Source organism: Leptonychotes weddellii, chromosome 9 (genome assembly GCF_054177405.1).
Source record: "Leptonychotes weddellii isolate Sample4059 chromosome 9, ASM5417740v2, whole genome shotgun sequence".
Taxonomy (NCBI): domain Eukaryota; kingdom Metazoa; phylum Chordata; class Mammalia; order Carnivora; family Phocidae; genus Leptonychotes; species Leptonychotes weddellii.
In genome coordinates this window covers 101,967,966-101,988,717 of record NC_138377.1, presented here as the reverse complement: position 1 = coordinate 101,988,717, position 20,752 = coordinate 101,967,966, and the positions used below count along the sequence as shown (strand labels likewise).

At 57.9% G+C, this 20,752-nt stretch overlaps 1 protein-coding gene across 11 annotated transcripts in view; it reads right to left on the bottom strand.

The window, feature by feature from the left end:
- The window catches only part of SNX33 (sorting nexin 33), a 69,442-nt gene that overhangs the window by 45,022 nt on the left and 3,668 nt on the right, over nt 1-20,752 (bottom strand). For 2 of the 11 annotated variants that reach the window (XM_081831452.1, XM_081831451.1), the window contains exon 1: nt 15,918-18,716. In XM_081831452.1, the coding sequence (XP_081687578.1) occupies nt 15,918-17,376 (1,459 nt within the window). In that variant the 5' untranslated portion in view covers nt 17,377-18,716. Of the gene's footprint in view, nt 1-8,448; nt 10,049-15,917; nt 18,723-18,836; nt 19,126-20,752 lie in introns of those variants that run through there. The other 9 variants (XM_031040274.2, XM_006744441.3, XM_081831446.1 and 6 more) reach the window with 9 other exon arrangements.

The following is a 20,752-nucleotide window of genomic DNA, read 5'->3' as shown; positions in this document are numbered from 1 at the left end:
GTAGAAGTTTAACAAATGGTCAAATTGACATTATTGTTATTACTATAATTTATTACAGCCATCACAGTGCCTGGCGCAAAGTAAGTGCTAAACAAATGCTCAGTCCTGGAGCATTTGGAAATTCCCCATTTGGAAAAGAGGGACATCAAGGCAGGGAGAGTGAGGTGTGCAGAAGGGGTCAAGTTCTGCCTAGAAGCTGGCAGCCATGCTGACCTCCCTTCCTCCATCCCACCCCATTGATCCAGAAGACCTCGGAGGAGGCTTGACCCCAGGGACCCAAGAGGGAGGAGTTGCACCTGAACCTGCCTGGCCGGTGAAGGAGGGCAGGGTGGGAGAGAGGGTGGGCCCAGGGAAGGCCAGAACACAGGGGCTTCCCGGAGAGGGGAGACTGGGCTATGCCTGAGGGACAGAGTGCCAAGCTTAAAGCGGAACACAAGGACAGGGGCCAGATGATGTGGAGCCAAATGGCCGAGAAGACCGGCCCCGGAGCAGACAGGGGCTCGGGGGATCAGGCTTAGAGAAGCTCCTGTGGAACTCCCAGTCTGATAGGGAGTAGCCCCCCAGAGTCAAGCTGGTGCCGGGCTGGAAGCTTGTTCTTTCCCACTGCCCTCCTGCCAGGGCTGACCCTTTAAGATGCAGAACTGGGGTGGGGAGCAGGGGACTGCTGGGCCCCTGGGCCAGAACTCTGCACCGAGGTCCCCCCCCACCCAGTTTGAGTGACCTCGGCGGCCCAACTTCCCAGGGGTCACCCTGGGAGCCTTAGGAGTCAGCCAGGTTGGAATACCACCACCCCTCCTACATAGCTAGCCACCCCCACCCAGCTGATGCCACCCCAGCCCAGGGAGGGAGGAGGCTGTCTGCTCGGCCACCTGGGATGGCACAGCCTCCTACTAGTCAGAGAAGGACAAGGAGTGGCTCTCCGGGCCACCCTGGCCTCAGACCCAGCCCTCCAGAGGAACGAGCAGGGACTGGTGCGTACATCCTTCCCACCCTTTCACATGCCATGCCTTGCTGAGAAAGGGGGAGATACTCCCCAGAGCAAGTCCCTGGATTCTGGGGGATGTGGGAGATGATGTCAGGAGGAAGCCCGCTTTCAGCCACCAGCTGCTGCAGCAACGCACGCCCACGCACGCACACACATGTTCACAGGACTGCCCCACGTGGCAGCGCACACAGGCGTGTGCAGATGCACTCCCTGACAGCAGCCGACCTGTGCAAACCACAAGCCACACACCTACCCTCCCCAGAGATCTGAGGCACAGCCCTGCAGACAACCCAAGTTGCCTGCCGTGAGCGGGGCACTGCGCTAGGCACTGGGGCTATGGCAGTGAGCAAGACGAACCCAGCTCCCCCCAAGGCTGCCTTCTAACAAACAGATATATTTAAAGTCTAACTTTTGCATAGAAGTATTTATTTGCAGATGAGAATGTGTAATGTCTGGAGTTCGCTGGAAGCAAGGGATGTGGGGGAGTAAAATCTTGACCCAGGGTGATCATGGCTGAAGCTGACATATGGGCACATGGGGATCTATTATATTGGTTTCTCTTTTTTGTGTATGTTTGAGACATACATGTGTATAGTTGGCTGTTGATAAATAAAATGAACAGTAAGGCAGGGCAAGGGGACAGAGGACTAGGACTAGGAAGACTCTTTAGATGATCAGAAAAGGCTTCTCCAAAGAGGTAACATTTTAAGCAACGACTTGAATTAACTGAGGTTCAAACCACACAAACATCTGAGAGGAAGAACATTCCAAACAGAGGGGGCCAGCAAATGCAAAGGCCCTGGGGTACAAGGGCCTCATGTGAGGAACAGCCAAGAGTACAGTGGGTCTGGAATTCTGTGACCAAAGGACAGGGGTCCAAGGCGCCATCAGAAAGGAGCCTTGTGGGCTGTGGTAGCAGCTTGGAAGCTGGAGTCAGAATGGCAGGAAGCCCTAGAGGTTGAAAGCAGGGTCAGATATGATTGGATTTTTTTTTTTTTTAAGATTCTATTTATTTATTTGAGAGAGAGAATGTGTGCGTACATGCATGAGTTGGGGGGAAGGGCAGAGGGAGAAGTAGGCTCCCCGCTGAGCAGGGAGCCGCACGTGGGGCTGGATCCCAGGACTCTGAGATCCTGACCTAAGTCGAAGGCAGACACTTAACCACTTAACCGACTGAGCCACCCGGCGCTCCTAGAGTACGGTCTTAAGAGATCACCCCGACTTCTTAAGAGATCACTCTGACTCGAGCTGGACCATCAGGAAGTAGTCAAGAAAGCAGAACAGCTTGGAAGCTACTGCAATTGTCTACGCAGGTGGTGGCTTGGGACAGGCAGTGAGATGGTGACACGGGTCAGATCTGGGATCTCTTCTGAGGAGCTAACAAGGCTTTGCTCATGGATGGATGTGGAGTGTGCAAGAAAGAGAGGAGCTAAGCCTGCCTATGTGTCTGGGCCTGAGCTTCAGGGTGAGAGGTGTTGCCTCTTCCAGGCTGGGGAGCACAGGGGAAAGCATGTGTGGCCAAATGACTACAGGCAGAGTGCCAGCAGGGGACCCTCACACGAGCGCAGGTGCACACACTGACGGGCACTCAGCAACCACACGGGTGGACACACACACTCCGGGTGCCAGGCGCGGGCACACACCCCATTCCCCTCCGCCTGCCTACCCTACCCCCCACGGAAGCCCCAGGGCCAGAGCACCGCCCCCTCTCCAGCTCAGCCTCGGCACTCACAAGAACCCAGTCCTAGCATTCCCTACCAACCCTCACTCTCACCCCCATGTGGGCCCCTCGGGTAAGGAGGCTCCCGACCCAGTTCCTTCCCAGACACCTGAGTCTTGCCCCTGACCCCTACCCTGCCTTCATCTGCCCAGCCCACTCTTCCATGGCCAGGTCCTGCTCCCACACTCCAGCCTGAGGCCCCACAGAAAATTATCAGTCGACAAATATTTGCTTGGTGCTCTCTGTGGGCCCAGCCTTCTGCCCTTCTGCCTGCTACCTTGAAGGCACGCAGCCACTCGCCGCCCGCCTCCCTGCTCCCCTCCATTCCCAGCACGCGTGCATTCACTCCACAGCAGGACAGCTGTCCCCGGGCCGCCTGGCTTGCCCGCCTGGGAAGGGCACAGCTCTGTGCCCGGACAGCCCTCAGCCTCAGTGGGATGCACTGAAGAGCGGCACGACCTGGCACAGCTGACGCCGTGCCTCTGAGCCCCGGTCCGCGGGGACACGTTGGCAATCATTCTCCCCTTCTGGGCAGTTGCGGACAACGAGGTAACTCAAGGGAGGCACTGAGCCCGGTGCCCAGCATGCAGCAGCCATTCAGCGTGAGTCGCTGTGCCCTTGGGCCACTCCCCCGGCCCCCCGCCTGGCTGGCCTGTGCGGCCCTGAGGCTGCGGCACACGGAAGCAGTGACATGCCCACACTCGGAAACGCATGCCCGGGTGTAACTGTGACAAACCGAGACTGAGGAGTGGCTTTGCCTGAGGTCCCCCGAGTCTACCCAGGGAAGGCCTGACACGAGCCTGCATCTCTTAACTCTTGGGCCCCACTCTCCTGTGTGTGACGGTGTGTGTGACAGCCAATGAATGGCCCAGGGGACACCTCCTGCCCTGGGCTGGCAAGTACTGTGACAGCCAGGAAGCCCCACGGAGTCTGCTCCCCATGAAGACATGGCGGCAACACGGGGCAAGGCTCAAGGTCTGGAGGTGGTCAGGGGCCTAGTCTCAGGCCCAGCCCTGCCATCTACCTACTGTGTGGCCTTAGAGGGCTCGCTCAGTCAGTTTTCTCACTTATGAAGTGGGGTGACAATATTCTTGGCCCAGCCTCTCTCTAGGGCTGCTCTAGGGCTCTGCTCAGAGGCTGGTTATCCCAGCTACCCTTACTGAACGCTTGCTATGTGCAGGCACTGTCCAGTTGACGCGTTTTGCTCATGTAATCCTCCTAACAGCCATCTGGAACTCCCGTTATAAATAGAGAAATGGAAGCACGAAGCAATGAAGAAACATCCCCAGAACAAGTCCGTGTAGGGTAGGATTCGCATAGGGCTCAGCCACTGCAGCCAATACCAGGGCCCTGCCTCTGGGTGGTGGAGAGAGAGGAAACAGGGGGCTTGTGGCTATCCGGGGGCAGCAGGGCTGTCTGGCGGAGCTTCATACTACCCCGCCCGTTACATTCCTGCCAAAATAGCAGCAAGGGGGACCAGGTCAGCCCAGCAGAGGCTCCAGGTACCTCCAGGAGGCCAACTCCCACCTCAGGCACCAACGATTTGCCTCCCAGCCCAGGTGACCCAGACCTGGGGACCATCTCACACCCACTCGGCTACTCCAGCACCTCCTTCCCTGGGCCCCCCTTCCTGGTCTGTAGAATGACGCCGGTCATCTCTTGCACGCAGGGTGGTTGAGAAATCCTGGCCAGCCAACATCTGCTGTGGTGCTGCCTGCGCTGGGGGAGGGTAGGAGCCCCAAAGTTGGGCGATCCAGGAGCAGCAGGGACTTGGCCCCTTCCCAGGTAGAGCCCCAAGGTGGCAGCCAGACCCCAGATGACAAAGGGTTGCATAGGATCTCTAGTGCCTCCCAGAGCTTCTTGTGCTTGAGTGTGTGCTGGGGAGCTGTGGAATGCTGACCAGGAGCCCCAGAGGGGACCACAGGCCACAGAAGGGACTTTTGCCAGCCCCCTGAGGTCCCTTGAGGTCCACAGGTATACAAGGGAGGGAGGGAGCCCTAAGTGCTCAAAACAGGCCAAAGGCCAGACCCACAGAGGCCTCAGGATGGGGATCAAAGGAGCAGGTGGTGGGGGCAGATGACCAGAGGATCCAATGCTAACCTAGGACCACGGTGGGCACTACAGGCCCAGCACCATGGTCCAGGAGTCTGCAAGAACCCACAACAACATTAGCAGGGAAAAAAAAAAAAAAAGCAGGACACAAAGAGAAAAGAAAAAGACAAAATCAACATTAATAAAGTTTAAATAAATATCTGTAAGACAAGGCATTGCCAAGTAACAAACTGAACCCAACTGAAACAGGTGTATATGAATGATCTTTAATGTGGAAGGCAGGCAAATTTTCATATGTGTGATAGGGTGTGGGATTCAGCCTCTAAAACTCAAAGTGCCAGAGGCCTGCCCACCGTCTTCCAATGTGCCATCCCCAAATCTTTGAAAGGAGGGGTCCGCAAATTGATTTGCGATTCCTTTTCTACCATGTGAGGGAATGAGAATGCAACAAAGAAATTCTGGTCAGTTGCAGAGAAATGAGGCGATGCTCCTCACACACGTTCATGTGTAAGGGGAGATCCTGGGTCAAGGCCGTGGCCACTGTGCAGGGCTGTGGTCAGCCTCTTCGTCCCTGGGAGCTGGTGGGACTCACCCTACCCACCAGCCCCTTCACATTTCAGCAGTTGGGTCTGCCAGCCTCCCGTTCTTTCACCTCTGGAGTGGAGCTCTGCCAGACCCTTTTCCTTCAGACCTAAGTGAGTCAATCGAGACTTTGAGGAAAGACATCAGGGAACTGGGTTCGAGTCCAGCTCCACCTGGGTCTCACTGTGTGATCCCAGGCCGGGCCCATCTTCGCTCTAGCCAAGCCTCAGTCCCTTCGTCTGTGAAATGGAACAATGCCGCCTACCTGGGCTGCTGTGAGGACCAAGGAGGCCACAGCTATGTGAGACTCGCTTTTTCAACAGCCTGGACTGCACTGGGGTTTGACTAACAAAACAAAACCAAAGGAAAAAAGGTTTGCGCTAAACTATCCTGAAACCTGGGACTGGGTTTCACAATCAGAGCTCTCTGCTGAGCGCCATCTGGGGGAGGTGAATTTTCATTTCTCTCCGTGGTTTTTGCCAGGGCTCCTCGTCTCCTACCCCAGCCCACGGAGCCCTACTGGAGCTGAACTGGAAGGGAAGCAGGTTGGGGGTTGGGGGCGGGGAGGACAAGCGGGCTTGGCTCCTGGAGGCCTGAGTCAGCGGGCGGGCAGGCAGGCAGGGCGGGCCCAGTCCTCACATGCTTGGGGAGGAGATGGTGCAGGAATGTTCTTCCCGCCCAGGCCTGGGCCCTGCCCACTGCGTCCCTGCCCTGGCTCACATGCACGCTGCGGCCTCAGCTCTGGCTGGACAGATAGGAGAGGCCTGGAGCTCTGTTGGGTGGGTTCAGCCAGGGGCCTATGAGGCAGGAGGGACTGGCCCTGGGGACCGGCCACAGAGCTACCCGGGGCTGGGCTCAAGCCCTTGAACACCCTCGGGCCAGTGGCATGGGGTGACACAGCCAGCTGCCACCCCTCACCAGACCTCGAGTTCCCCATCTGGACAGCGCCGGTGTCAGATGACAGGTGATGCCACTGGCTCCCCCAGGAGGTGGCGCGGGTGCAGTCTAGAAGCAGCGACACGCGTGACACCTTTGCTCTGAGCATGTGTGGCTTGTGGCCATGTGTCTGAGTGTGTTGCTCTGTGCGGGTAGGACTGCGGTACGGCTATGCGTGGGGACACAATGTGACCAGTGCTGGGAAGAGATGATGCCTGTGCAGCCATGGCCATGAACGTGAGCCGCGGGTGGCGCCGTGGCTGGGAGTGCCCCTGGGCGAGCACGTGACTGTGCATCTGTGTGCGGACGGCCAGGGCTGGCCCATGTCCCCGTGGGCAGGGTGTGTGGCTGCACGTGGCTGTGGCTGCTTGGGCTTGGGCAGCTCTACCTGTGACTTCGTGGACGTGTGGATGACAGCACGGCTGTGCCACGGGATGGAGGAGAGGTGCTGAGCGGGCTCTGGAGCCACCCGTCTGCCTGCCTCCCCTCCAGGCGTGGCACAGCTGTGGCATGGCGGTTCGTGGCCCTCCTGTGTGTCCGGGAGGCAACAGATGCAGGATCTGAGGGCTGCCTCCATCCCCAACCCCCACATGTGGCCACAAAGCCGACTCCTTTCGTGGGCTGGACCAAGACTGGGGATCAGAGATTCAGATCCCCCCCCACCCCCAGGTCCTGACAGCTGCCCAGGGCAGAAAGAGGGGCCTTGTTTTCCACCCCCTCAGAGCAAAGTGAGGGAGGGTATTGGAGGTAGCCGGGCCCAGCTCTGTCTGGAACATCTGCCTGGCAAGTGACTGAGGCCAGCAGCAGGCCCTGCCACCACCAGGATGCTCCCACGCCTTCCCCAACTGGTCCCCCAGGGCCCTCCTTCGAGGGGCTCCGGTCAACCCAGACCGATCTCAAACTGCCCCCCCCAATACCCCAACCCACAGAGAGAAAGAAACCTGAGGGAATGGCTGTGACATCCTCACTCCCCATTACATAGAAGCCTGCCCCAGCCTAGATACCTCAGGATGCCCACAGTAGACCTGGCCCATCCCAACACTTCACTTCTGGACTCTTCTCCCAGGTCCAAGCCCTCCTGAGTAAAGTCTCAGACCACCTCCCTCATGCTGAGGATGGGACACAAGAGGGTAATACTATTCCCAGGGCAGGAAGCATAAACAGGGGACTTTCCAGGCACTGTGGGTTAAGAAAGGCATTTCCACCACCCCTCCCCAGACTGACCTCAGTAAGGAGCCTCCCCCACTGTGCTCAAGAGTACTGTCTACAGAGGCGGCCTGGAGGTCAAAGCTGCGAAGAGGTTAAGGCAGGAAGGTCCTTGGGTGGGTTGGAAAATGAAGGAAGGAGGGCAGGGAGGAGGGAGGGGAAAATTCCACAGAAAGTCCCAAATCTGACCTAATTTTGACCCAGGGCCAGGGGCCCATTCCAGAAGTTCCTCTGAGGAAGCTCTGCCCTGAACGGGGAGCCTTTGCTGCCCCTTCCCCACTGCACCCGCCATTCCTTACCCCTCTCACTGCTCTAAGCTCCCTGGGTCCCTGGCCTTGTCAAAGCCCCCCGAGGCCCAGACCCTGCCAGCCCTATTCTCCCACCAAGACCCCCTTGCCCCGAAAGAGAACCGTGGTTTGACTAGCACCCCTCCTTCCCACATGGAAACTGATTCCTGCTCATCCTAACTGGGACACCACTGAGGGCCCGGCTGGGGGTGGGGGGGGCAGCTCTCCTCAGTTCCCAACACAGAAGCCGCTACAGGACTGGGTGCCCTGGACTGCTTGCCCCACCTCTCCTGGACCAGGGCTTTCCTGGGGGCCAGGCTGGGGCATGCTTCCCTGGGGAGAAAAACCCCGTCAATTAGACTGTCCTGGAGCAGGTCTCCTCTCCCTCACTCATGCAAGTTCAGCCCTAGATCACTGAGCAGCACAGCCTAACCCCAGCAGGACTCCAGCTGTTTGAGAGATGGGGAGAGTGAGGTCTGGGAAGGATGTGTGTCCAGCTGAGGTCCACAGCCACCTCTAGCTCCCAGCTAGCACCTGCCATCAGCACAGTCCTTCCCCCAGCTTTAGAGGTTTTGTGCCCACCATGACCTCACAGTCTAAGAGCTCCCAGGGACACTTAGGGTTTCATCCTTCCCCCACCCTCAATCCCTTTGGGATCCAAACAAAAAAAAAAGCCATGCTTTTGTTGTCTTCATTGCAAAAGGTTTATCAAGAAAATAAGAAAGAAAAAAGACTCAGGCAGCAGGAGCCAGGAGTGGCCATGACCTCCTGGGGAGGCCAGCAGTGGGACCTGTCAGTTCCCCCAACCCGCCGGCCCACACCCTGGCCTGGGCGGAGGGAGTAGCCCCCCTGAGGATGTAAACATGGGTGGGAGACAGCACAACCTGGCTGGGGAGGGAGCCGGGGCTGGCATCACAGTGAGGCTGGCCATGGACATGCGGGCCCAGGACTTCTGGGGCAGTGGGCAAGCCCGCCCCCGTCTTTCTTCCCCTTGGCCTTCCCTCTGTGCAATAGGAAGGATTCTGAGATTCACTGGGGCCCGAGCCTGCTTGGAATGTGGAGAGCCGTTGCTGGTGAACTCAAATATCTGGTAACTTCTGGGTGTCCTCTCCAGGAAGGTGCCACCAAGGTCCTGGGGTCAGTGGCTTGTCTCAGCACCTTGAGCCCAGGGAAAAGATGCGGCATGGTCCCCTAACCAAGGGGTAATGGAGGCTCAGCAGGTGGAGGGGAGTCAGGAGGGAGTTGGCCTGCAGCTCCTCCTAAGGGGACAAGGTGAGGCAGGGACAGGGACATGGGAGGAAGAGCCCTCCCATCTGTCACACAGGCCAAAATCCCCACCAAGGGGGCACCAACTTACTTGGGAAAAGTAAGGGAGAGAAGATGGGCGTTTTCATGTCTTCTCACCTTTGCCCATGCTATTCGTCTCTTCTGAATGTGCCCCCCACCTCTGGCCCCATCTACTGTCTGGCAGGTCCTTGTCATTCTCCAAAACACTACTCAAATGTCACCTACTCTATGGAGCCTTCCCTGACCAGCAGAATGAGTGGTTCTTTCTTTAAGCTTCCAGGAAGCCCTTATTTACCATCAGTCACCCTCCGGTGCCCTTGTCTGTTTCTGTGTCTGACCCCACTTCAACTGGGGACTCCCTGAGGGCAGGCATGTCGCAGCCCTGGGACCCAGCAAGCATCTGACACGGGGCCACAGCAGGCCCCGGTGCCTGCTGAATGAACGCGGGGGTGGTGGCCAGGTGAGCGAGTTCTGTAGGTTCTAGCAGAGGCTAAGACCATGGCCTGACCTCAAGCGACTGACCCGGAGCCCAGGCCCCGGCCTAGAAGATTCCTGACCCCAAATCTCACCCCTGCTGTACCCCTACCTCTAAGAGCTGGGGGTCTTCCCCAGGGGGACCCATGACTCCTCCAAAGCCCACCCCAACCCTCCCAGCCACTACTGGTGCAGGTAGGTCTAGAGAGCAGAGCGCACTGCAGCGACCAGACCCAGGCACAGGGTGGGGGCCAGGGACACATGATCAGAGGCTGTCATACATGCGCAGCGTCTTCTCCAGCTGCTGGCCTACCCGCTGGTAGAAGAGGATCTGCTGGCGCAGGTAGTTCTGCATCATGTGCTTGAAGTCGAGTTCGCGGCGCTGGTGGAAGTGGTTCATTTCGGCCTGCAGGGCGAAGCCCACCACGCGGCAGCGCCTACGAATGCCATCTGCCTCGTCCTGCGCCATGCGGCCCTCGTCACTCATGCGTTGGCTCTCCTTCACCTTGGCGAAGGCGCCTGGCACGGGCACAGTGGAGGAGGACAAGGGAATTAGGGCTCTGGTCTCCCCCCTTTGCTCCCTATGCCCTCCACGAGCCCCCTCAGGGACAGCCACCTACGTGTCTCCCCCAGGACCATCCCCAAGCCCTCACCGTTGGCACATCTTCCCTCCGAAGCTGGGGCACTGTCAGCAGCCCACGGCACCCAGCCTGTCACAACCCTGCTGGCTGTATCGAGTTCCAGGACAGGGCTGTCCTTACCCAACACAGGCATTGATCACCTCTCACACTGGCTCCTAATCAGCTCAGACATCACCTCCTCCAGAAAGCCTTCCCTGAGCCCCCACGGCATCAGGTGCCTCCCAAAGTTCCCGGGGCTTCCATCAGCCACAGCTCTTACCACCCTGTGCTCACTCTGCCTGCCTCCCTCTGGTCTGTGAGCTCAATGTCTCCAGCACCCGGGGCCAGGTCTGGCCCCCAGGAGAGCTTGGTACATGTCTGCTGAGCTGATTCAATCTGTTCTTCGCTGAACTACTACAACAGGCTCCTAAGGGGCTCCCACCTCGGGCCCAGTGTCTGAGAGGTTCTCCACAGTACTGAAGAACAGCCAAGATGGGCATTCAAAGCTCCAGACCTCTCCCAGCTCCCCTCTGCCTGCACACGAAGGTCCCTGCCCATTTGCCTAGCCGGGGGGCACCCATTCCACACTGACCCCATGTTCATCAAACTCACCCTGCTCTTTCCTGCCTCCACATCTCTGCCTGCTAGATCTTTCTGCATAATTTAAGGCCCCTGATCAGGCTCAGGCACCACCTCCACACCAGAGCCTCCCACAGTGCCCCCAGGTGCAATGCCTCCTGACCCCTCTCCAGGGCGCTCCCCACCCCATCACAATGTTGATTCTAAAACAGCACCTCGGAGGCCACCTGGTATTTTCCTTTGTGTGTGTCTCCCCACAAACAGGCCCTGCCCCTCCTCACACCAGCCTAGAGGGACCAGAGGAGGTCCTGTAATAACCAGGTGACAGATGGGGGACGGGGGACGAACCTGGGCAGGGGACCCAATTTAGAAGAATCTGAATGAATCAGCAAGCAGTTGGTGAATGAATTCCAGTTCTGAATTAACAGACACTTGACTAATTGTGCACTTGAACCGTGTGCACCGTGGGGCCAGTTGCCGGAAGGAGGAGGCAGTTTGCCTGTGCCTGGCCCTCAACCCTCGCAGGGCTGCAGGGAATCCACTGTGCGAAGCAGAGGAAGGGTGTAGGAAAGCTTGGCATGCAGGACAGCAGCCCCCGCCCCGCCCCCGAGCACTTCAGAAGCATCCAATGCGCACCAACAGCACACTGAGGGCCTCCAAGATGTGTTCTTTTGACTCTTCACTCAAGATGTCTGATGCATTCAAGATCCTTTTTTCGGTCATTTACTCTATGTCAGGCCCAAGGCTCTACATGCTGGAAGTAACTGCAGAGGCCTTTAGAAGGAGCAGCACCCGTATAAGCGGGCAAGTGCATGGCTAACTGGCTAACGGGGGCATCTGGGGTGGACAGACACGAGTTTGGAGAATCTCCAGGGCCACTCATACAGCACTCGAAAGAACTCTGCAGGCACCAGCTCCCAACCCACTCAGTCTTTCTGCCACCCTCCCTGAGCCCCTCCTGCCTCCTATTCCATCCCAACTGCCCAGGTGTGGGCAATGGAAGAGGGCTCAGCCCAAGGCCCAGCATGAGGACCCAATAAGACACTTCAGAGCGAAAGAGATCCTAGAGGTCAGCTGCCCACCCCCGACCTTGTACAGAGGAAACTGAGGCCCTGCCGGGGAGGACTTGCCTAGGGGCTCCCAGCCTCCTTCGTGCCCCATATAAGGGGGCTCAGGGGTACCCCTCCATGGCTGGGGGGTTGGACACCACGTATCCTGCAGAGAGCCCATGCCAGGTCACCCAAGTCACCCCATCTGTGTGGGGACCCAGATAACAGACAAGGAACCTACTTGAAGACGAGACACTAACTAGCCTGGATTCCAGATGCCTGAAAAAATCTGGGTGCAGTAAGGGTGGACCTGTATTCCAGAAGGCTTTTCTGCCCTTGGAGGAAGGAAAGCCTCCTTTTGTTGATGAGAAGACAGAGGCCCAAGTAATAGAAACGCATCTATTGAAATTGCTAGGTATCCACAGACAGGGAGGGGGCCAGGGACGGGGGACAAAAGCTGTGGGGGGGGGGGCAGGCAGAGGTCCCACCCTGCTCTCTGTCACCTCTCCACCCTGTGACTCAGATCTGGGGCTGCCCAGCTAACACTAACATACCCCAGAGACAGGCTGGGAGTTGGGGCTCAGGCCTGTCCGGCATCCCCGCTACATTCTGTGTAGGCCTCAACCCTAGAGCTCAGGACCTAGGGGAGCCTCCTGCCCTGGCAGGTGTCCTGTGGGCTGGATCCCAGGAACCAGGAAAGGGGGTGGAAGCTTCAGAGCCCCAGGGTCCCAGGCATACTCCTTAAGCTCCCAACATAATGCATCCTGTCCCCACCTCTCCGAGGTAATTACCCACCCCCCCTCCTCAGGTCAGGGAAGAAGGTCCGAGTCCTAGTCCCAGCTGTGTGACCTCCAGCAAGCCACTGCTCTTGCCTGGGCTGGAGGTCTCCCAGCTGTCAAACGGGACAGGCTGGACCAGGTCTGATGCTGCTGACAACTGTTCTCAGCGGCACAGTGATTTTGAGTTTCCAGATCTGAAAAATGGGATAATATCTGTGCCCGCCCTATAGCGTAGTTAAGGTTTAACTGAACTTGTCTGTACAAAGGCCAGCACCCGACAGAGTCAGAGCTCAGGACGCTACGTGCAACCGTGTGCAGACTGCTTTTCAGTCATGGCAAGAACCAGTTGGTGGTAGCTGGTAGCAAGAGGCTTCTCTTCGTTTACGGAACCCTAGGAGGGAAGGGTTTAGAGGTGGCCAGGTGATGATGGCCTGGAACACAGAGGTTGGACCCACCCATCCCCCAGACAAGCACTAGGTCCTGCAGGGGACATGCTGCCTTGGCCAACCAGAGTCCCATGGCCACGTTCGCTCTGTGGTCCTGGACCTGCTTCCAGCCCACTAAGCATGCAGCTGAGTTCGTGGTACTAGAGCACCCAGCCTCCCTCCTCCCTCCCCCTCTGGCTCATCTACCCACGCACCCATCCCTTGGGGAGCTCCTTCACCCATCTGTCTGGCACAGGGGAAACAGCCTGGGCTGTGCGGTGACACCCCTGGGCCCCAATTCCTGCTCTGCGTACCATCCCACCTTGCTACACCTCATCTGGAAAATGCAGGGGACCACAGTAACTTCCCTGCCCTGGCTGGCTCACAGGGAGGGGCCCTGCACAGGTACTATTTCCCCTTGTCCCAGCCTAACTATGACCGGGGCCCCCTTCACCCCCCCGACTGCCCGGGGTTTAGATGGTTAGTTACATGGTTCCTCTTCTCTTAGAAGACCCCTGGACTGAGCTCCAGGGGCTGGGCCAGGGGGCAGACAGACTGGTGGGCTTCAACTCAGTGCCAAGCAGGCTCCGCGATCCATTTTACTAAGGGGGACACTGAGGGGAGAAAAACACCCTCACAGTCATCTCAGAAGCAATATTTGTCCAGACCCTGGCCTCCTGACCCCACCTAAGCCTCCTGTCTCCTTCCTTCCACGGCCTCTGCCACACGCTTGCCATCTTTCAGATGTCCGGGTGGACTAGACAGAATTCTGGAGACCTGAGGCCCAACTTTCCTGCTCCTTTCTCTGAAAAAGGGTCCCAGCCACAGGGCCAGCATGGAACTCCTCCTCCCCCCATCATCCCCCAAACCTGTCCAATTCCGTCTCAGCCAGATCCCAAGCCCCCCTCCCTAACTTGCCCGACCACAGCCCAGAAGGAGGAAGAGTAGGCCCAAATGGGTTGGTCCACTGGGGAGGGCTCCTCAGGGTGAGGGAAAGCAGGTGAGCCTCTGCCTAAGGTTGAAAGCACCAGCCCAGAGGACTGCCGGGCCCCCACTCTCAGAAAAGCCTCAAGTAGAAAAACTCAGAAATGTCCTCTCTCAGCTCTGTCCCTGCCCCGGAGTCAGAAAGGCCAGTGTGGTTTCACCTCTTCCTGCTTCAGTGCAGCCTGGCAGCCCTGGCTGGGTAAGGGGCTGCCTCCCTGCCTGCCCCCAGCTCTGCCCTGGGGGACTGACCGCAGCCACTGCCCACACAGAAACATGCTCACCAAGGAGCTGGCTGAACCAGCTTGCCCAGGCCCGAGCGCAGCAGTGACCATGCCTCCACTTCCGCCCAGGGAGACACCTGCCCCACAGGGCCCCGGCCGGCCCCCTCTGCCACATCCCTGGCCCAGAGCTCAGAGATCCGCTCTAAGGCATCACTCTGTTCTCGACCAGATCCTCCCCAGGAGTCTCCCCTCCTGAGAGCTTAGTGGCTCGACCCTCCCTTGTTTTCTAGATCAGGAAAGTAAGGTCCAGAGAGGAGGAGGTACGTCCCAGGAATACCCAGCAAAGTGGCAACACAGCCAAAACGAGAACTCAGGGCTCATGTCTCCTGAGGCTCAAAGAAGAGGGAAGGAGGACAGGAATGTGAAGGTGAGAAAAAAGGGCAGGGAAAGGAAGGAGGATGAGAAAGTGAGGAGAGAAAGGAGCCTGGGAGATGGAGAAGTTCTAGAAGTCTATCTCCTGGTAAAGTAGAGCAGGGCTGGCTTACTCCCGACTCTCCAGGATACTGAGGCAGAGGGTGGTGTTTGCTGTCCCCCAGGCTCAGTCCAGAGGTCTGCCTCGGGGCCCCACCCAGAGGAAAACTCTGCACCAAGCCAGGCCTGACCTCAGGGCCTAGGGGCCAGGGAGCCAGCCCCACGCCCTGCAGACGTTCTTCCTGAGTTACCAAGCAGCCCCAGGGAGGACCACACCTCTCTCCTGATGTCTGCCCTGCCTGTTGTCCCAGGACACAGCCACCTGCCAAGTCAGCCCCTGACTCACTGCTCAGGCAAGAGAAGCCAGGTTAAGGAAGAGGGAGTTGGATGGGCCATGTGGGTAGTGCCCTGAACCCGTGTTGCTCCCCTGGACCAGCCCGGGTGCCCCTAGGTGACCTGGGATGAGTCACTTCCCTGGCAGTTCCTTGACGGCCCAACAGTAACAGACAGGGGCCCATCCTGTCCCTCCCCCACGGAGGGGGGCCATGAGAACTGAAAACACAGCTGGGCTTGGGAACTGGCCAACATGGACGTGTCCTTGGGGAGGCACAGAAGGAAGGGACAGTCTCAGCTGGGCCACGGACTCCCTGTGCAACCAGCCTTCTGTGGACACCAGCTTCTTCATCTGCAAAATGGGGACAGCGAGCCTCCCGCACACAGACAGGGAGCTCACAGATAGGGTATGCGGTGGAAAGCACAGGCTCTGAAGCCACAGGGGCAGGGAGTGGAGCTTGAGAGGAGTGGGAAGACAGGCCACACTCTGTGCTCTTGTTATCTGTGTCCCTGTCCCCCACGAGCCTGTGGGCTCCTCAAGGGCAAGGCCTGGGCCCCAGTCATCTCCGTGTTCCCAGACTCAGCCTGATACCTTGATCAGCCTGATACCTGATACCTAGGCTCAGCACAAAATGGACAGATGAGCAAATGAGACAGAAACAGAAAAAACAGAATGCACGAGCAAACAATTGGACAATACAAGGTAAACAGCGAGCTCCATGAGGTCAGAGACCAGAGCTGTCTACAATAATATCCCTGCACCTAGACTAGCACCTGCTCTGTAGCAGGTGCTCGACACACTGTGGAATGAATGAATGAGACTGAAAGACTAGATGGCCTGCTCCATTCCCCTAGGCCATCCTCAGATCCCCAGTGCCCAGCAGAGCGCAGACTCAGCAGGGGTCTCCTGCCCACTCTGGCTCTTACCTTTCTGCAGGTGGATGATGTCAGGGAAGTTTGAGAGCAGGCCCTGGTAGAGAGACAGCGTGTCGAGCATCTGGAAGAGGTCGTTCTTGGGCTGCTCAGCGAACATCTCACCAATAGCTTCATAGGTACGGCCCGTGTGAGAAATGGCACTGTTGAGGGCCTCGGAGCTAAAGGGGGGGTCCATCTGGAAAGCATGACTGATGGCCTGAAAGGCATTGCCCAGCTTCTGGAACTCCTTGCGGAAGCCTCCCACATGCTTGCGCACCAGCTCAGATGCTACAGTGCTGAGCTGCAGGACGCTGTCGTCCATCTTCTTGCTGAAGGCCTTGAAGGTGTCCACACGGTCCTCCACATCCTGCAGGTCCTGGTGCTCCGTGGGGATCTGGAAGGTGAGCAGGAAGCTGGCACCCACCATCTCATCCTTCTCTGCCCTGCGTTTGCCCATCTTCCACTGCTTGTCATCCAGGCAGCTGAGGAAATGCTGGAAGCCCTCATACTGGGACAGCACAGGGTGGCTGGTCATGTGGTCCATCCAGAGGATGAGCCGACGCTTCCGCTTCTCAATAAAGTCTTCCTCGAAGCGACCTGTGGCCTGCTTCTCTGGCAGGTGGGGCACCGAGATGACAGTGAACTTGTGCAGCAGGCGGTTATAGAGCCAGTCGAAGTGTTTGTAGCGCCGGTAGACTGGCGAGCCAGCGTGGGTAGGTGTGAGCTTGTAGGAGATATAGCTTTTGATGCCCTTGAATTTGGTCTGTTTGGTGGGGTCCTCCACTGAACAGGCAAACGGGTGGGGGTTGGCCTTCCACTGGGGGCCACGAGGGCCCATTTCGATGGAGTACGTCTCAGCGATCTTGGCCATCATGGGCACATCACCCAAGATAAAGGCCTCCACTCCAGAGCGCACGAAGCACGAGAAACGGTTGAGGTTGCGCCCCACCACACTGCCACGCTTGGCAGATGCCAGGCTGTCCTGCCGCTCCAGGGCTGGCTTGGGCCGAAAAGCCTTGTGCTGGCTGGGGTAGGCACCAGGGTAGGAGAGGTTGAGAGGGGGGTGCCCGTTGGTGCCCAGCCCACCAGCCCGAGGCTCCTCCACCACTGTGCATCCATCGTCCCAGTCATCCCAGTCATCGTCATCATCCTCCTCGAAGCTGCCCTGGTGTGAGAGGAAGCCACCGCCCCCACCACTCCTGGAAGGGCTGGCCACGTCATACGAGCTCACCTGGGTGCCCAGAGAGCCTGGGCTGCTGGAGTAGTCGGCATGGTTGGAGCTGGGACCAGCCCGGATGATCTCCACGTAAGAGGCAGGGAAGAGCCCCGTCTCACCTCGGCTATTCTGGCCCTGCAGCCAGCCATCCAGCGAGGTCTCACTGAAGATGACCAGGTCCTCATCCTGATGGATGCTGATCTCCTCCTTGTTCTCGCTGCGGAAGTCATAGAGGGCTCGGCCTTTCAGCGCCATGGCTGGGCCAGTCGTAGAGAGAGAGGAGACAGGGTCCTACCCAGAACTGAGAATGCACTAGCGGCTCAAGGCCTGTCACAGCAACTCAGTCTCTCAGCCCCTAAACTGGGGTCTAAGCACCCACAGATGCTATCCAGCCTCCCACTACTCAAAGCAATGTCCTCGGCCCATTAACTGCCCTATTATTATTAGGTCTCCAGCACACTGCTGTGAGCAGGGAGGGATCATGTCCATAATCTGCCTCCCTTCCCCTGGCAGCCCCAGAACGGGTAGTCTCTCCTTCCTTCCACTCCCAAAAGAAAAGTCAAGTGACTTGGAGAAATCAGCTCTGAAAGGGCAAGAATTTGTTTGACACTTTCCACTGGAACAATGTTCTGAAATAGAAAAGAATCACTCAGAAACCACCGTTCCAGAAATCTGGGCAGCTCTGGCTCCCAGCTCCTTCTGGCTTCTCTCACATTCCTCTGCAGATCTGCTCCTTCCTCCTCCTCCTGGGCCACTGGGTTTTCAAATATCCAGAAAATCCAAGAGGGGCATGGAGAAAAGCAGCAGCCTCTTGAATCCAGTCCAAGGGTGGATGTGTCCGGCTTCCCAACCAGCCAGGCCGGGGAAAACAAGGACTGAGGCTTACACAACAGGCCGCCAACTCCGTCGACCCCAGCGGCCCAGCCCGGTCTGGCCTGGCCCCCAGCCCCTGGGCCCCCGGGGCCCCTGGCCCCCAAGCCCTCAGCCGGCTCAGGAGGCTTCCCCCACCCCGCCTCCCGAGTGGCCAGCCCCCACCCTAGGGAAGGAGGGGGTGCGACGAGGCGCTCTGGCGACTTCTGGCCACTAGCTGAGTGGCCTCTTTTGTTTGCTTAGCTCCTCAGCAGTTTCTGAGCCTGAAGCTAACCCTGATCTGAGTCCAAGGACCCCATCCAAAGGTAACCTCCGCGGTCCCCGGTCCCGGCGCGCAGGTCGTACAGACCCCCAGCCCTGGCGTGCCCGCACACACTCAACAGGAGTTTGGAGAGTGCGCTCCGGCGAGCAGATGGCGCGCCCGGCCGGCTGGCGGTCCGTCGTCCACTCGGCCCCGCGGTGTCCGGCCGGTGGGCGGCGGGCCCTCGTCCAGCACTCGCAGCCCCTCCGCGCCGCCAGCGAGAAGCTAGCTCCAAAACAACAGAAAAAAGGGATTCCGGGAGGTGGCGTCCGGAGAAAGGAGGGAAGAGCCGAGGGGGAGGTGAGGGGTGGGGAGAGGGAGGGAGGGAGGAAAAGCAGGCTGGGGAATTGGGCAAACTCCACAGCACTTCCGTGCGTCCTGGCAGGGCAGGGATGGCCCAGCTCCGCCCTCCCGCGGCCTGGGGCGCTGCAGCCCGCGCCCCCGCCCACTCCCCGCCCGCTTTCCTTCTGGCGCTCCGGGATGGGCTTGAGGGAAGGCGCCGGGACCCCCCGCCCGTCCACCCTCGCGGGGAGACACCTCTTACCCGAAGGGCTTGAGCGCCGCCGCCGCCTCGCCTCCTGGGTTCTGTCACCCTCCTGCCTTTCCCATGACGCAAGTGGAGGAAAACTCCGAAAGTTCGCAAAGTGAGGGCTTGTGACGGGGGCGCCAGAGCCGAGACCCGGGGCAGGGGGTTGAAGAAGGGTGCTGGGAGAGCCGCAGACAGCCGTTTCCCATTCCCGTGCCCCTCCACCCCACTCTGGCGAGACTGGATGAAACTGGGCCGTGGCGCAGCCTGGGGATTGTTCTCCGGAGGGGGCCCCAGGGCTGGCCCCAATGCCAGCAGCGCCCTCTGGGAAGAAGCCTGAGAGGTCTGGGATACTGGCCGCTGCAGGTCCTGGTACCTTAGCCAGACAGGGCCAGAAGCACCCCTGCCCTGGGAGACTTCCTTCAGAGGGAAAGACAAGACCCTACATATGTAGCAACAGGGAACAAAGCTTAGGCACGACCCGGCGCGGCCTCGGGGACTAGATTTTAATCGGCCGGCCGTCAGCGGCAAGGAGAGAGGGGTGGTCTGCTTAGGCTTGCACGAACAGGCAAGGGGGATCTGACCCTTGGTCAGCCCATCTGGGACACTCTGGGCACCGACTGCCAGGCACTGTGCCAGGCACTGGGGATTACATCACAACAGGCTGTAGGTGTTGTGCCCTCTTGGGTTTACAGTCCACCATCTTGTCCTTAATTCATCTATCATACTGTGTCTGTCTCACTCATTCAATCATGCAATCAAGGAAACATTAACTGAGTAATCATTCTGTTATCAGGCCCCCTGGGCTACAAAGATAAATTAGACATTGTCCTAACCTTCCAGAAGCTCAGGTATGTCAGGAGAAGTAGACCGGTAACTCCCTACCCAGTGTCACCAGGGCCATGAAATGTGCATGGGAGGGCACCTATCTATCCCATGGGTGGAGTAAGGATCAAGGCAGGCTTCCTGGAGGAGGAGGGGCCTAAGGTGGGACCAAGACTTTAGCCCGACTCCTCTTCTAGCTATGCCCTGGAGCCTTGCCTACCCCTTCTAGCTACAACTTCCTTCCTCCTCATTCTGACTCTTCCTACTTGCTGCAGATTAATTGGCCCAAAGTAGATCTGCTAAAGGTGGGCACCTTTGATGTTTTGAGGGGCGAAGGGTGCAGGCCTCTGGCTCCAAAACCCACTTTCATCGGTGCAGTGAGTAGATCCAATTCCCTATACAGGGATAGCATATGACCTGAATAAAGGCTTATATACAAACCCCAGAAGGCCAGGTTTTTTTTTTTTTTAATTTTTATTTGTCACTGTAGTTGACATATAATATTACATTAGTTTTGGGTGTACAACATAGTGATTCAACAATTATATACATTACCAAAGGCTCACGGTGGTTAAGTGTAGTTACCAGCCCAGGGATTAAATTGCACAGAGAAATACAATTGGTCAGGCAGACCTGAATTTTTGCATCAACAGCGCAAGGCAGTCTGAGCTGCTCCTTAGGAAGCCCAGTTATCAGGTTAGCTCAGAACCTGGAAACCCCATGATAGGAAGAGATGGTGTGACAAGTCTTTCAGCCAAAAAGCCTTGAGATCTTGTCCCCCACAATAGGGCCAGCCCTTGATTCTAAGGATTCGGGTCATCCTACTCTTGCTACAACCAGAGCTGGAGTATGTTTCCTCCAGCTACTTTTGGGACACCCCTTCTCTGGGATCTCTCTTCAGTTCACATAGCCTCTCTCCAAGCTGAGCCTAACAACAGCAATTACTTCATTAGTGCCACATACTGTGATAAACATTTTATCTTTATTAGCTCCCTTAATACAATCGATGGGATTTCTGCTCACCCGAGCAGGATCCTAGTCCAGCTACCACTCTATGGCTTTTAGTTGGTTCCCAAACACCTCAGACACAGTCATAGACCAAGCATCTT